Genomic DNA, 13,856 nt, shown 5'->3' on the forward strand with positions numbered 1-13,856 from the left:
GAGGATGTAGAGAAGTTACATACAAGGTGATGCAGAGAAGTTACATACGAGAGGATGTAGAGAAGTTACATACAAGAGGATGTAGAGAAGTTACATACAAGAGGATGTAGAGAAGTTACATACAAGGGGATGTAGAGAAGTTACATACAAGGGGATGTAGAGAAGTTACATACGAGAGGATGTAGAGAAGTTACATACAAGAGGATGTAGAGAAGTTACATACAAGGGGATGTAGAGAAGTTACATACAAGGGGATGTAGAGAAGTTACATACGAGAGGATGTAGAGAAGTTACATACAAGGGGATGTAGAGAAGTTACATACGAGAGGATGTAGAGAAGTTACATACGAGAGGATGTAGAGAAGTTACATACGAGAGGATGTAGAGAAGTTACATACGAGAGGATGTAGAGAAGTTACATACGAGAGGATGTAGAGAAGTTACATACGAGAGGATGTAGAGAAGTTACATACAAGAGGATGCACAGAAGTTACATACAAGAGGATGCAGAGAAGTTACATACAAGAGGATGTAGAGAAGTTGCATACAAGGGGATGTAGAGAAGTTACATACAAGAGGATGTAGAGAAGTTACATACAAGGGGATGTAGAGAAGTTACATACAAGAGGATGTAGAGAAGTTACATACAAGAGGATGTAGAGAAGTTACATACAAGGGGATGTAGAGAAGTTACATACAAGAGGATGTAGAGAAGTTACATACAAGGGGATGTAGAGAAGTTACATACAAGAGGATGTAGAGAAGTTACATACAAGAGGATGTAGAGAAGTTACATACAAGGGGATGTAGAGAAGTTACATACAAGAGGATGTAGAGAAGTTACATACAAGAGGATGTAGAGAAGTTACATACAAGAGGATGTAGAGAAGTTACATACAAGGGGATGTAGAGAAGTTACATACAAGAGGATGTAGAGAAGTTACATACAAGGGGATGTAGAGAAGTTACATACAAGAGGATGTAGAGAAGTTACATACAAGAGGATGTAGAGAAGTTACATACAAGGGGATGTAGAGAAGTTACATACAAGAGGATGTAGAGAAGTTACATACAAGAGGATGTAGAGAAGTTACATACAAGAGGATGTAGAGAAGTTACATACAAGGGGATGTAGAGAAGTTACATACGTGTTACATATGCTACTTTCTTCACAGATCTGGGTTCTTCTACATGTACCAATGAATATTATGAATGTTTGCTTCTATGTGGGTTTGTTTTTTCATTTACAATTAATAGTTTGCTCTTTTTCTTACCCAGGTGCTCTTCTATCTTGGGCGGGAATCTACAACCTAAAGGAAAAGCCATCCTGAAAGTTCTGCAGATTGGGTCTTGGCGCGTGGTGAACATGGATCAGAGAGGTGTTCTGGCACTGGCTGTCGGTCAGATTCTTCTTGGACTCCTGATCAGCCCGTTAGCAGAATCTTCATCTCCAGTGATCGAATGCCCACAGCTCTGCGTCTGCGGTAACCGCCCCTGGTTCACGCCACAGTCCACCTACCGCAAGGCCAAAACCGTGGACTGCAATGACTTGCGCTTGACTAGGATTCCAGTGAACCTTTCTATGGACACTCAGGTGCTTCTGCTGCAAAGCAACAACATTGAACGGACTAACGGAGAATTGCAACAGCTGGTTAACCTGACAGAACTTGACCTTTCTCAGAATAACATCACCTCTATCCAGGATGTGGGTCTGTCCAACCTTAGTCAGCTCACAACTCTGCACTTGGAGGAGAATCAAATTTTTGAGATGACTGACTACTGTTTGCAAGATCTGACCAACCTGGAGGAGCTCTACATCAACCACAACCAGCTGAGCTCCATCTCACCGAGTGCCTTCTCAGGTCTGCGCAATCTGCTCCGTCTGCACTTAAATTCTAACAAGCTACGGATTATCGACAGTCGTTGGTTCGAATTTACCCCCAACTTGGAGATACTTATGATTGGGGAGAACCCCGTGATTGGGATTTTGGATTTAAATTTCAAACCTCTCATCAATCTGCGAAGTTTGGTCCTGGCAGGGATGTACCTAAGCGACATCCCAGGGAACGCATTCCTAGGACTGGATAACCTGGAGAGCTTGTCTTTCTATGACAATAAACTAAGCAAAGTGCCCCAGGGGGCTCTGCAGAAATTGCCCAACCTAAAGTTTTTAGATCTTAATAAAAATCCAATCCGAAAGGTGCAAGAAGGAGACTTCAAAAACATGCTACGCTTGAAGGAGCTGGGAATCAACAATATGGCGGAGCTGGTTTCTCTTGACCGATATGCTCTAGACAATCTCCCTGAGCTAACAAAGCTCGAAGCAACAAACAATCCAAAACTATCCTACATCCACCGTTCGGCCTTTCGTAACGTGCCTACCCTTGAAAGCTTGATGCTAAACAATAATGCACTGAACTCTGTCTACAAAGGAACGGTAGAGTCCCTCCCGAACCTTCGCGAAATCAGCATTCACAGCAATCCTCTGCGCTGTGACTGCGTCCTCCACTGGATGGGTTCCAACCAAACCACCATTCGTTTTATGGAGCCGCTGTCCATGTTTTGTGCGCTGCCCCCAGAGTATCGAGGCCAACCTGTCAAGGAAGCCCTGGCTCAAGACCCTGCTGGAGAGCAGTGCCTGCCCATGATAGCCCAAGACACGTTCCCAAGCCACCTCAACTTGGACTTGGGGATGACTGTCACTTTGGACTGCAGAGCTATGGCGGAACCCGAACCGGAAATCTACTGGGTCACTCCATTGGGACACAAAGTCACAACAGAGACCCTATCTGATAAACTCCATCTGAGTGACGAAGGCACACTTCAGATCACGAATGTGCAAGTGGAGGATTCTGGTCGTTACACATGCGTGGCCCAAAATTCCGAAGGAGCGGACACCAGGGTTGCCACGCTGCGTATCAATGGGACGCTTCTAGATGGGTCACAGGCCCTGAGACTGTACGTCCAGCAGACAGAGGCCAGCTCTGTCCTGGTGTCCTGGAAGGTTAGCTCCAGTGTTTTGGCTTCTAATTTGAAATGGTCTTCGGCCACTATGAAGATCGACAACCCACACATTACATACACAGCCCGGGTCCCAGCCGATGTTCATGAGTACAACCTGACCCATCTCCAACCTGCTACAGAGTACGAGGTGTGCCTAACGGTGTCTGGCCTACATCAACAAGCTCAGAGGGCCTGCATCAATGTCACCACCAAGGGTACGTCCTACTCGCTGGCGGTCACAGACCAGGAGACCAGCGCGGCTCTGGCCGCCGTTATGGGTTCCATCTTCGCCCTTATCAGCTTCGCTTCTGTTTCTGTTTATGCGGCCAAAAGATTCCAGAGGAAAAACTACCGCCATTCCCTTAAGAAATACATGCAGAAGACGTCATCAATTCCGCTAAATGAGCTGTATCCTCCTCTCATCAGCCTGTGGGAGGGTGACAGCGAGAAGGACAAAGAAGGGACAGTAGAGGGCAAAACCTCCCAGGTGGACACGACCCGAAGTTACTACATGTGGTAACTCATGCAATACGAACATCTCAATGAGCACAAAGACTGTTGGAAACACCTACAACACTCCCTTCCCCCGTCTTTCTTTATCTTCTCCTGTGTTCTTCTCTAGATTCTTCCTTTTGTCTTTTGACTTATTTTCTTCATTTTTTATTTTTTTTGTTGGTATAAAATGCGCTCGCTGCCTGGCCAAAATGGAATGAATGGCTGCCAAATGCTCTCTATTGACGTTCCCCGTTCCAGGCTGAAGAAATGAAGGCTCCTCATGTTTCAGCTTGAAGACGCTTGTCAATTAGATTATTATTGAACATCAATTTAATCCTCCCACTAAGTCCATGCCGCGGGCCACGTCTGCGACTTTTCAAAGTGCCATCTCATCATTAACTTTCTTAATTGAACCCTTGAGATGGAGAGTTTGAATAACGCTGCAAAATATCCAATGTTCATTAGAGAGATTGAAAATCACAGAGTCAATGCTAAGCTTTGACTCTACAATTCTGAAGAGTTATACGGTACAAGAGAGGCCTTTCCTTCCAAAGAAGAACTCGGGGGTCTCAAGATGCTTGGATCTGGGGGAGGTACAGTAAGTGGTATGATATGCTTTACATTTACCCCCCCCCCCAGGCCCCAAATCCAGAGAACTTTAGCTCTACGCCTGGGGTCTTCTAAGCCCTTGTACACACATTCCGACAACCAAATCCGTCGGAGTAATTCCAGAAGAGGTCCGGTGTCCTATCATATAAGGTCCCCCATCTGATAGTGTCCTATGTGTAGTGCACATGCGCAGTACACAGCAACACAAATTCCGAAAATTGCCGAGGATGAACGGCGCCTGCGCCGTGAGTCCAGGTTCTATCCCCACCATCCAAGTGGACATAGAGTAGGAATATAAAAGAGCCGAGCGCAGTGAGGCCGAGCCCGAAGCGTGGCAAGCGAAGCTCGCCCACGAGGGGCCCTCTAATATTCACAACCCTATGTCCGCTTGGATGGTGGGGCTACCACCTCCACTCACGGCGCAGGCGCCGTTCAGCTTCTGAGGTTTTCAGAAGGTTCGTCTGCTCAGTACGGGCCGGACACTATATGATGGCCGGACACTATATGATGGCCGGACACTATATGATGGCCGGACACTATATGGCAGAACACCGGAAGTGATGTTGCATACACACGGTCGGACTAAGTTGTCGGAAAATCCGATCATTCGTAACGTGATGACGTTACTTCGTTAGGACAGGACTACGTTCAGGCTAGTAGCCAATAGCTTTGGCCTCTGACAGTGATGGTGAACCTCGGCACCCCAGATGTTTTGGAACTACATTTCCCACGATGCTCAACTACACCGCAGAGTGGATGAGCTTCATGGGAAATGTAGTTCCAAAACATCTGGGGTTCCAAAATTTGCCATCACTGGCCTAGGAATTTGATCTGAGCATGCGTGGCACTTTGTCCGTCGGAGTAGGCTACACATGATCGGAGTATGTCCGATCGGAGCATTTTGTCGGAAAATTTTACCGGCAAGTTGGAAAAGTTGGTCCGTCGGATATTCCGACGGAAACAGTCCGATGGAGACCACACAGAGTCGGAATATCCGACAACGCGGTCCGATAGGACACATCCTGACGGAATCTCCGTGTGTACAAGGGCTAACACTTCCACGGGCTCCATGATGTTCCATCTCAGAGATGTCTGTGGGGATTTCCCCAACAACCAGTTGGTTGCCATATAGCAGGGATATGCAATTAGTGGACCTCCAGCTGTTGCAGAACTACAAGTCCCATGATGCATAGCAAGACTCTGACAGCCACAAGCATGACACCCAGAGGCAGAGGCATGATGGGATTTGTAGTTTTGCAGCAGCTGGAGGTTCCGCTAATTGCTTATCCCTGCCATATAGTGTACATAGGATGGAATCATTGGGGTACCCAAGCTGTGCAGTTGAAGATCTACACTGGAGGTGGAGGAGCCGGGGGTTAATGCAACGCATATGATAATGTCCTCCTCACCCTCATCAGGTAACTTGTGAACTTCGAGTTCTTGTATAAAGAGGTTCTGCTACCTATTTATTGGCTTCAGGGAAGATCCGATTCCTAAAATGCATGATTTATGAGAAATCACAATACTTACGAGCGCCCTTCCTCCATAAAACAATGGTTGGGGCCGAGCTGTGGACTTTTGTAGGGTTGAGTTGAGTTGGGCCTGTTTATCTTAGACAATGTCCTCTATATATACCTTTTGTTTCCCATCAATCTTCTAGACCAGGGGTCTCCAAACATTGGAAACAAAGGGCTAATTTACTGCCCTCCAAACCTTGGGGGGGGGGGATTCTGACTGTGGGGCCAGTGGCAGTAGAACATTCCATAGACTTGGTGATCAGTGGTAGTAATAAAATAACATCATTGGTGTCAGTGGGAGGAATAGCGTTCCATCGTTGGTGTCAGTGGGAGAATGAGTTCCTCATTATTGGAGTCAGTGGGAGATATAGTGCTCCGTCTTTGATGTCAGTGGGAGGAATAGTGCCCCATCATTGGAGTCAGTGGGAGATATAGTGCTCCGTCTTTGATGTCAGTGGGGGGAATAGTGCCTAATCATTGGTGTCAGTGGGAGGAATAGTGCCCCATCATTGGTGTCAGTGGGGGGAATAGTGCCCAATCATTGGTGTCAGTGGGAGGAATAGTGCCCCATCATTGGTGTCAGTGGGGGGAATAGTGCCCAATCATTGGTGTCAGTGGGAGGAATAGTGCCCCATCATTGGTGTCAGTGGGGGGAATAGTGCCTAATCATTGGTGTCAGTGGGAGGAATAGTGCCCCATCATTGGTGTCAGTGGGGGGAATAGTGCCCAATCATTGGTGTCAGTGGGAGGAATAGTGCCCCATCATTGGTGTCAGTGGGAGGAATAGTGCCCCTCATTGGTGTCAGTGGGAGGAATAGTGCCCCATCATTGGTGTCAGTGGGAGGAATAGTGTCCCATTGTTGGTTTCAGTGGGAGTAATAGTGCCCCATTATTGTCAGGGGGAGGAATAGTGTCCCATCATTGGTGTTGGGTAGAAGAACAGTGCCCTATTGTTGGTGTCAGCGGGAGGAAAAGTACCCCATCATTGGTGTCAGTGGAAGGAATAATGCCCCGTCATTGGTTTCAGTGGAAGGAATAGTGCCCTATCATTGATGTCAGTGAGAGGAATAGTGCCCCATTGTTGGTGTCAGTGGGGGGAATAGTGCCCCATCATTGGTATTCGTGAAAGGAATAGTGCCCTATCATTGATGTCAGTGAGAGGAATAGTGCACCATTGTTGGTGTCAGTGGGGGGAATAGTGCCCCATCATTGGTGTCAGTGGGAGGAATAGTGCTCTGTCTTTGGTGTCAGGAGGAAGGAATAGTGCCCCATCATTGATGTCAGTGAGAGGAATAGTGCCCCATTGTTGGTGTCAGTGGGGGGAATAGTGCCCCATCATTGGTGTCAGTGGGAGGAATAGTGCTCTGTCTTTGGTGTCAGGAGGAAGGCATAATGCCCCAGGGGCCGGTTAAAGCAAGCAAAGGGCTACATATGGCCCACGGGCCGCAGTCTGGAGACCCCTGTTCTAGGAACTTGTAAGGCTGGCTTTACACTGATGCGAATTAGATCTAGGTTTCCCCGCATCTAATTCGCATGACAAGAGACCGTGTGACCAGCTCTCAATGGAGCCAAAAATTTGGATCTGATTCACACCTGAAACATTGAACCGGGACGCATCGGGACCCCCTGCGGTGACCCGCGGCCGCGGCAAGGGTGAACCCAAACGTAACTTGTAAAAGTGATTTCTCTCTTGAAAAGACCGACAGGGAGCACAGGTAGGTCCGGGGTGTCTAAGATGGACATCTTTTAACTTCCACATAAAGATCAGGAAAGCGCAGAATTCGGAAACCAAATTCCCCGGACCGGCGGCCCCTGAGACTAATAATCATCCGACGCAGAGTTCTGTTTATTGGCTCTTCTCTGGCATCACATCTCTACACAGAACATTGTCCGCCATGAACACCAGAAATCCACAAGCCGTAGTTACACTTTTGTTTTCATTGGAGCCTTCGAGTGGCTGAGCGCCAGCGGATACAATAACCCGCGGCTAATTTACAGAACCGCGACACGTGTCGGCTTCAGGAGAGTTGGGGAAACCAATCGCCAAACCGGAGCCGGCCAGCCAATCCGAACCGCAGCAAAGCGGAAGAATCTTTGGCAGCTTTGGAGACTTTGGCCGGGCCCTGCAGCAAAAGGAATTTTTTTTTTTTTTTTTATGTTTCGGCTTTGCTGGTTTGACAGCAGAGAGGTATAATATCTTGGACTCGATTCTATTGGTTGTTTTAGTATAGCGTATCGCAAAATTTATTTGGGTTGATTTTATTCCTCCCGATTCCTTGGGTTATTTTTTATTTTATTTTTTTATATATATTTTTGGGCTTTTAACTCCACCCCTATTCCCCCCCCCAAAAAAAACTTTGAAAAGGGGGCTGACTTTATGGACAAGGCAGCCCCCCTCCCCTCCCCCCTCCCGGTAACACTTGTTGAATTGGCACGGGAAGAGTTTTCGGAGGTTACGCCCGGAGAGCGAAGAGCCAAGCCCAGCGCGGCGAATCCTCCTCTGCCAAACAAGTGAACTGACTGTATCGTTGTATCAACCTCTTCTCTGGAATATTTTGGACTTGTGGGGAGCGGGAAGATGTGGCCCCCCCTTTTGTAGTAGAAGATAAACCTTCCTTCTAGAGCTTCTAGAGCAATACAACCCTCTGCGGGATCGGCTCTCCAGAGGGTCCAGTGCGCCCCCCTTCCAATACCCCCAGGAGGCCGTTTTTGGTGTTTTCGCTGGAAATGGTGACATCACTGAGACAGTCGCCCCAGGAATGGTGGCTTATAGTGGGGGAGGGGCCTTATCTGGCTCCTAGTGAATCCAATGAGATCCATGAAAACGGCTTCCTATCCGCTGCTTGGCAGCATTTTATACAAATTGCCGCCATATCTCCTTGGTTCTCTAGGATCTGGCGCCACGGGCTGCGCTCCCCATGTGGTCCTTCTCCTCCTTTTTTTTTTTTTTTTGATAATAGCAAATAAATTGAACGATTGACGTCCTACAAACAGCATCCGGAGTACCTTCCTGGGTGCCGCTGGCAGTTCTTTTGAAAGCCGGTTCTAAGCAAAATGATTGGCTGCTGTTTTATGAGAATGAAGAAGGATCTCCTCACAGGTTCTGCATTGGCTAGGCTCACATCCATGCAGATTATGGTGGATGCAATTTGCTGTAAATCTTGCGTTTTCGAACACACGTTTTTTTAACGCGTTTTTTTTTTTTTTTCTTGTGCTTAGTAAGAAGGTATGACAGTTCTGTTCATGTAGTGCGACTTTGATGCGACTTTGATGAGACTTTACACTCTCTGGCACTCAAAGAGCATTAAAGTCACATCAAAATAATGCAGGAACCTTTATGTGTCCAAAGTCACATGTTAGGGTTAAATGTTAGAGTTAGGGTTAGAAAACTACCCCGTAACAACTACCCCTAACAATTACCCCTATCCCTAACAATTACTGCTAACCCTAACCCTTAACCTCAACATTTAACTACAACCCTAGCCCTTAACCCTAACCGTAAAATCTAACCCTAGCCCCTAACCCTGACATTTACCCTAGCCCTTAACCCTAACAGTTAAGGGTTAGGGTTAAATGTTAGGATTTGAGATAAATGTTAGGGTTAAGGGTTAGAGTTACATGTTACGGTTAGAGGTAATTGTTAGGGTTAGTGTTCTAACCCTAACAATTACTACTAACCTTAACCCTAACATTTAAACTTAATATTTAGCCCCTAACCCAAAAATCTACCTCTAGCCCTTAACCCTAACAGTTAAGGATTAAGGGTAAATGTTAGGGTTAGGGTTATGTTAGGATTTAGGGTTAGAGTTCTAGCCCTAACAATGACTGCTAACCCTTACCCTTGACATTTAACCCCTGACCCTAAGGGTTAAGGTTAAATGTTGGGGTTAAGGGTTAGAGTTACGTGCTAGGGGCAGTTGTTAGGGTTAGTGTTCTAACCCTAACAAATACCCCTATCCCTAACAATTACTCCTAACCCTAACATTTAACCTTAATATTTAGCCCCCAACCCTAAAATCTACCCTAGCCCCTAACCCTGACATTTACCCTAGCCCTTAACCCTAACAGTTAAGGGTTAGGGTTAAATGTTAGGATTTGAGATAATTGTAAGGGTTAGAGTTACATGTTAGGGTTAGAGGTAATTGTTAGGGTTAGTGTTCTAACCCTAACAATTACTGCTAACCCTAACCCTAACATTTAAACTTAATATTTAGCCCCTAACCCTAAAATCTACCCTTAGCCCTTAACCCTAACAGTTAAGGATTAAGGTTAAATGTTAGGGTTAGAGTTATGTTAGGATTTAGGGTTAGAGTTCTAGCCCTAACAATTACCCCTATCCCTAACAATGACTGCTAACCCTTACCCTTGACATTTAACCCCTGACCCTAAGGGTTAAGGTTAAATGTTGGGGTTAAGGGTTAGAGTTACGTGCTAGGGGTAGTTGTTAGGGTTAGTGTTCTAACCCTAACAAATACCCCTATCCCTAACAATTACTCCTAACCCTAACATTTAACCTTAATATTTAGCCCCCCCAACCCTAAAATCTACCCCTAGCCCTTAATCCTAACAGTTAAGGATTAAGGTTAAATGTTAGGGTTAGAGTTATGTTAGGGTTAAGGGTTAGAGTTTTAACCCTAAAAATTACCCCTATCCCTAACAATTACTGCTAACCCTTAACCCTGACATTTAACCCCTAAAAGGGTTAGGGGTTAAATGGTGGGGTTAAGGGTTAGAGTTACATGTTAGGGGTAATTGTTAGGGTTAGTGTTCTAACCCTAATACCCCTATCTGTAACAATTACTGCTAACCCTAACATTTAACATTTAGCCCCTACCCCTAAAATCTAACCCTAACCCTTAACCCTAACAGTTAAGGGTTAAGGTTAAATGTTAGGGTTAGGTTTAAAGGTTAGAGTTTTAACAGTGAAAAAAATGGCCCCTATCCCTAACAATTACTGCTAACCCTTAACCCTGACATTTAACCCCAACCCTAGCCCTTAACCCTAACATTTATCCTAGCCCTTAACAGTTAAGGGTTAGGGTTATGGGTTAAGGTTAGAGTTAGGGGTAATTTTTAGGCGTTAGCGTTCTAACCCTAACGATTACCCCCCCAACCCTAACAATTACAGATAACTCTTACCCCGATTCCTAACATTTAACCCTCGCCCTTAACCCTAACAGTAACATGCAACTAGACACATAAAGGTTCCTGCGCTACTTTGTTGCAGCTTTGATGTTCTGTGAGTGCCAGAGAGTGTAAAGTCGCATGAAAGTCGCACTCCATGAACAGAATTGTCATACTTTCCTATGAGACCCCCCAAGGAAAAAAAAAAAGGCAAACGCATGCAGTGAATAAAAGTCCCCGACCCTTTCCAAAAAACGCACAGCTGTGACCTCGATCCATAGGAAACCATGTTATATGGACTGTTATGTGTTTCTGCAAAAATACACAAAATAAATGCACTAAATACATCCCCCTAAAAACCCGACGTGCTAGACCCCTAATCCAAGCATGCGGCCTGACTGGTCAGGAAGTGGGGGGGGGGTGGGGGGGTGGAACATGAATGCAACATGGGGGAGGGGATCCCCCTGACAAAGCACTTTGCTCCTGTGTTGGTGAGGACAAGGGCCTCTTCCCCACAACCCTGGCCAAGGATGTGGGGCTCTGCAGGCAGGGGGTTTATCAGAATCTGGACTCCCCCTTTAATACTAAGGTGACCCCCAGATACTGCTGCCCCTCCCCCAAATGAATGGATAAGCCATACTCATAAAAAAAAAGAAGGGGGGATCTCCACAAACAATATGTGCGATCCCCCCAAAAATCCATGCCAGACCCTTAATCTGAGCATGCAGCCTGGCTGGTCAGGGAAGGAGGAGGGTGAGCCATGGGGGGGGGTACCTTGCCAGGGGGGGGATCTCCCTGATAAAGTACCCCCCCCCCATGTTGCTGAGGACAGGGACCTCTTCCCCCACAATCCTAGCCAGGGGGCTTATCAGAAACTGGAAGCCCCCCCCTGTAATAATAAGGGGCCCCCAGATACTGGACCCATCGTTACATGAATGGATAAAGGGTACCCCTTACCTTACCCCTAAAAGGTGGATCTCCACAAGAAATATGTGCGATCCCCCTAAAAATTCACACCAGACCCCTAACCTGAGCATGCAGACTGGCTGGTCAGGAAATGGGGGGGGGCACATGAATGCAACAATGGGGGGGGTCCCCTGATAAAGGACTTTGCTCCCGTGTTGATGAGGACAAGGGCCTCTTCCCCACAACCCTGGCAAAGGATGTGGGGGTCTGCAGGCAGGGGGTTTAATAGAATCTGGAAGCCCCCTTTAATACTGAGGTGACCCCCCCCATACTGCCCCCCCCAAAAAAAGAAGGGGGTTCTCCACAAGAAATATGTGTGCCCCCCCCCCTAAAGAATCCATACTAGACCCTTAACCTGAGCATGTAGCCTGGCTAGTCAGGAAAAAGGGGGGAGGGGGACAAGCCATGTGAACGCAACAAAGGGGGGGTACCTTGCCAGGGGGCTTATCAGAATCTGTAATACTAAGGGGGCCCCCACATACTGCCCCCCCAAATGAATGGGTAAGGGGTACCCCTACTCATTAAAAAAAAAAAAAAGTAATCTAGAGAAAAGGGAAGGGTGGTGATAGCGGTGACATCATAGCCAGCGGCCACATGTGAGCAGTGATGTCACTGCTATCCCCGCCATTTGATTACCCCCGTTGTTCCTAGGGACGCAGCGGTTGCCGGCACCCGCTGCTTCCTCAGGAATGAGTGACAGTTGGAAAGCGGCAGAAATGGCGGAACGCCAAACAGGGCGCCAGACGGGCAAAGGTTTAGACATTCATCCGAACGCCCCAACAGCTGAGCTCAGAACCGGCTCCTCCCGAATCGTGAACCGCACGTGACTTCAGCTGACGATATTTCTGGATCATTTCCCTGAAGATAAGCCCCGCCCCCGCCATTCTGAGTCCGAATTCCCCAGATTTCCGTCTTATCGCCACGTCTGCAGTAAAGTGAGGATGAGGGAAAGCTTTTTTTTTTTTTTTTTTTTTTTTACGTCCCGCCATCTTCAGACCGCCGCATTACAAGACGCATAGAGACCTCAGGAAGTCTTCACAGGCATCTCGCTCTTCTCCGCATGTCCCCCTCCTCCGCCGAGGACGCACATCACATGACTTCCAGCGCATGTCACCCGATCAAAGCACAACGTCAGACTCTTCAGATGCTGAGAACGCGCGTGCGCGCACGCACCATAGAGCTTAGCGATCGCCCCCAATATGAGATAGTCGCTAGATTCACTTCCTTCTGTACAACACGCTGTTTTCTATATCAAATAAAAAAGAAATAAATCCTGTTTTTCACATCGTGTGGCTTCACTTCCTTCAATTAAAGTGTAATAATATAATACCGCCCTTTGTTCCCCCCCCCCCCCCCAATCTACAGGCAATTACAATATTTCAATCAAACCATTTTGATGCCCAGTAATGACATCACTGGGGTCTGTCTGCTGCTGTTTGCCCCGAGTTCGCTGGGAGGGGCCGGCAGGCTGCTGTAAATGTCACAGTATCCTGCCCCCCGATCTTCTTTTAAAAGCAATTATGTGAAAGAACACACCCCAGCATCCCTTTAGATGTGTATGCCTCTTTGTGGTGGGCACCGGGTGCTGCACACTTTAGCTGTACAATCTGCCGATCACCCTAATAGATTTTAATCAAGCAACTCCTGGCACAGCTAACGTCTGCAGCACCCAGTGGGAGGAGCATGCATGTCTAAAGGGATGCCAGAGATGTGTTCTTTCATATAATGTTGGGGAGAGCAGTGCAGTGACTGATGTCGGCCCACCACATGACAGAAAACAAAAAGATGTCGTCAAAGGTGGGCCAGGTGAGGAGGGGAAGGGATGGATGATGACTGGAGTTGTGTAGAAAGGAAATGAAGGTGGGCTCAAGATAACTGCCGCAGCTTCACAAGAGAAGACAAGTGTGGGGAAAAAGGGAAGACTGTCCCTGTACTATAGATAGGGATGTAGGACTTACCTGTCCCTGTACTATAGATAGGGATGTGGGACTTACCTGTCCCTGTACTATAGATAGGGATGTAGGACTTACCTGTCCCTGTACTATAGATAGGGATGTAGGACTTACCTGTCCCTGTGCTATAGATAGGGATGTAGGACTTACCTGTCCCTGTGCTATAGATAGGGATGTAGGACTTACCGCT

At 47.1% G+C, this 13,856-nt stretch overlaps 1 protein-coding gene across 1 annotated transcript in view; it reads left to right on the forward strand.

Annotated features, from left to right (window-relative positions):
• The window catches only part of LRRN1 (leucine rich repeat neuronal 1), a 54,007-nt gene extending 41,010 nt beyond the window's left edge, over nt 1–12,997 (forward strand). Inside the window, exon 2 of the mRNA XM_077467503.1 lies at nt 1,279–12,997. Coding sequence (XP_077323629.1) covers nt 1,367–3,523 — 2,157 coding nt within the window. The 5' untranslated portion in view covers nt 1,279–1,366 and the 3' untranslated portion in view covers nt 3,524–12,997. The remainder of the gene's footprint in view (nt 1–1,278) is intronic.
• Nucleotides 12,998–13,856: the final 859 nt, after the last annotated feature.

Source organism: Lithobates pipiens, unplaced genomic scaffold (assembly GCF_037356315.1).
Source record: "Lithobates pipiens isolate NorthernLeopardFrog02 unplaced genomic scaffold, aLitPip1_a1.2 Scaffold_56, whole genome shotgun sequence".
NCBI classification, from domain to species: domain Eukaryota; kingdom Metazoa; phylum Chordata; class Amphibia; order Anura; family Ranidae; genus Lithobates; species Lithobates pipiens.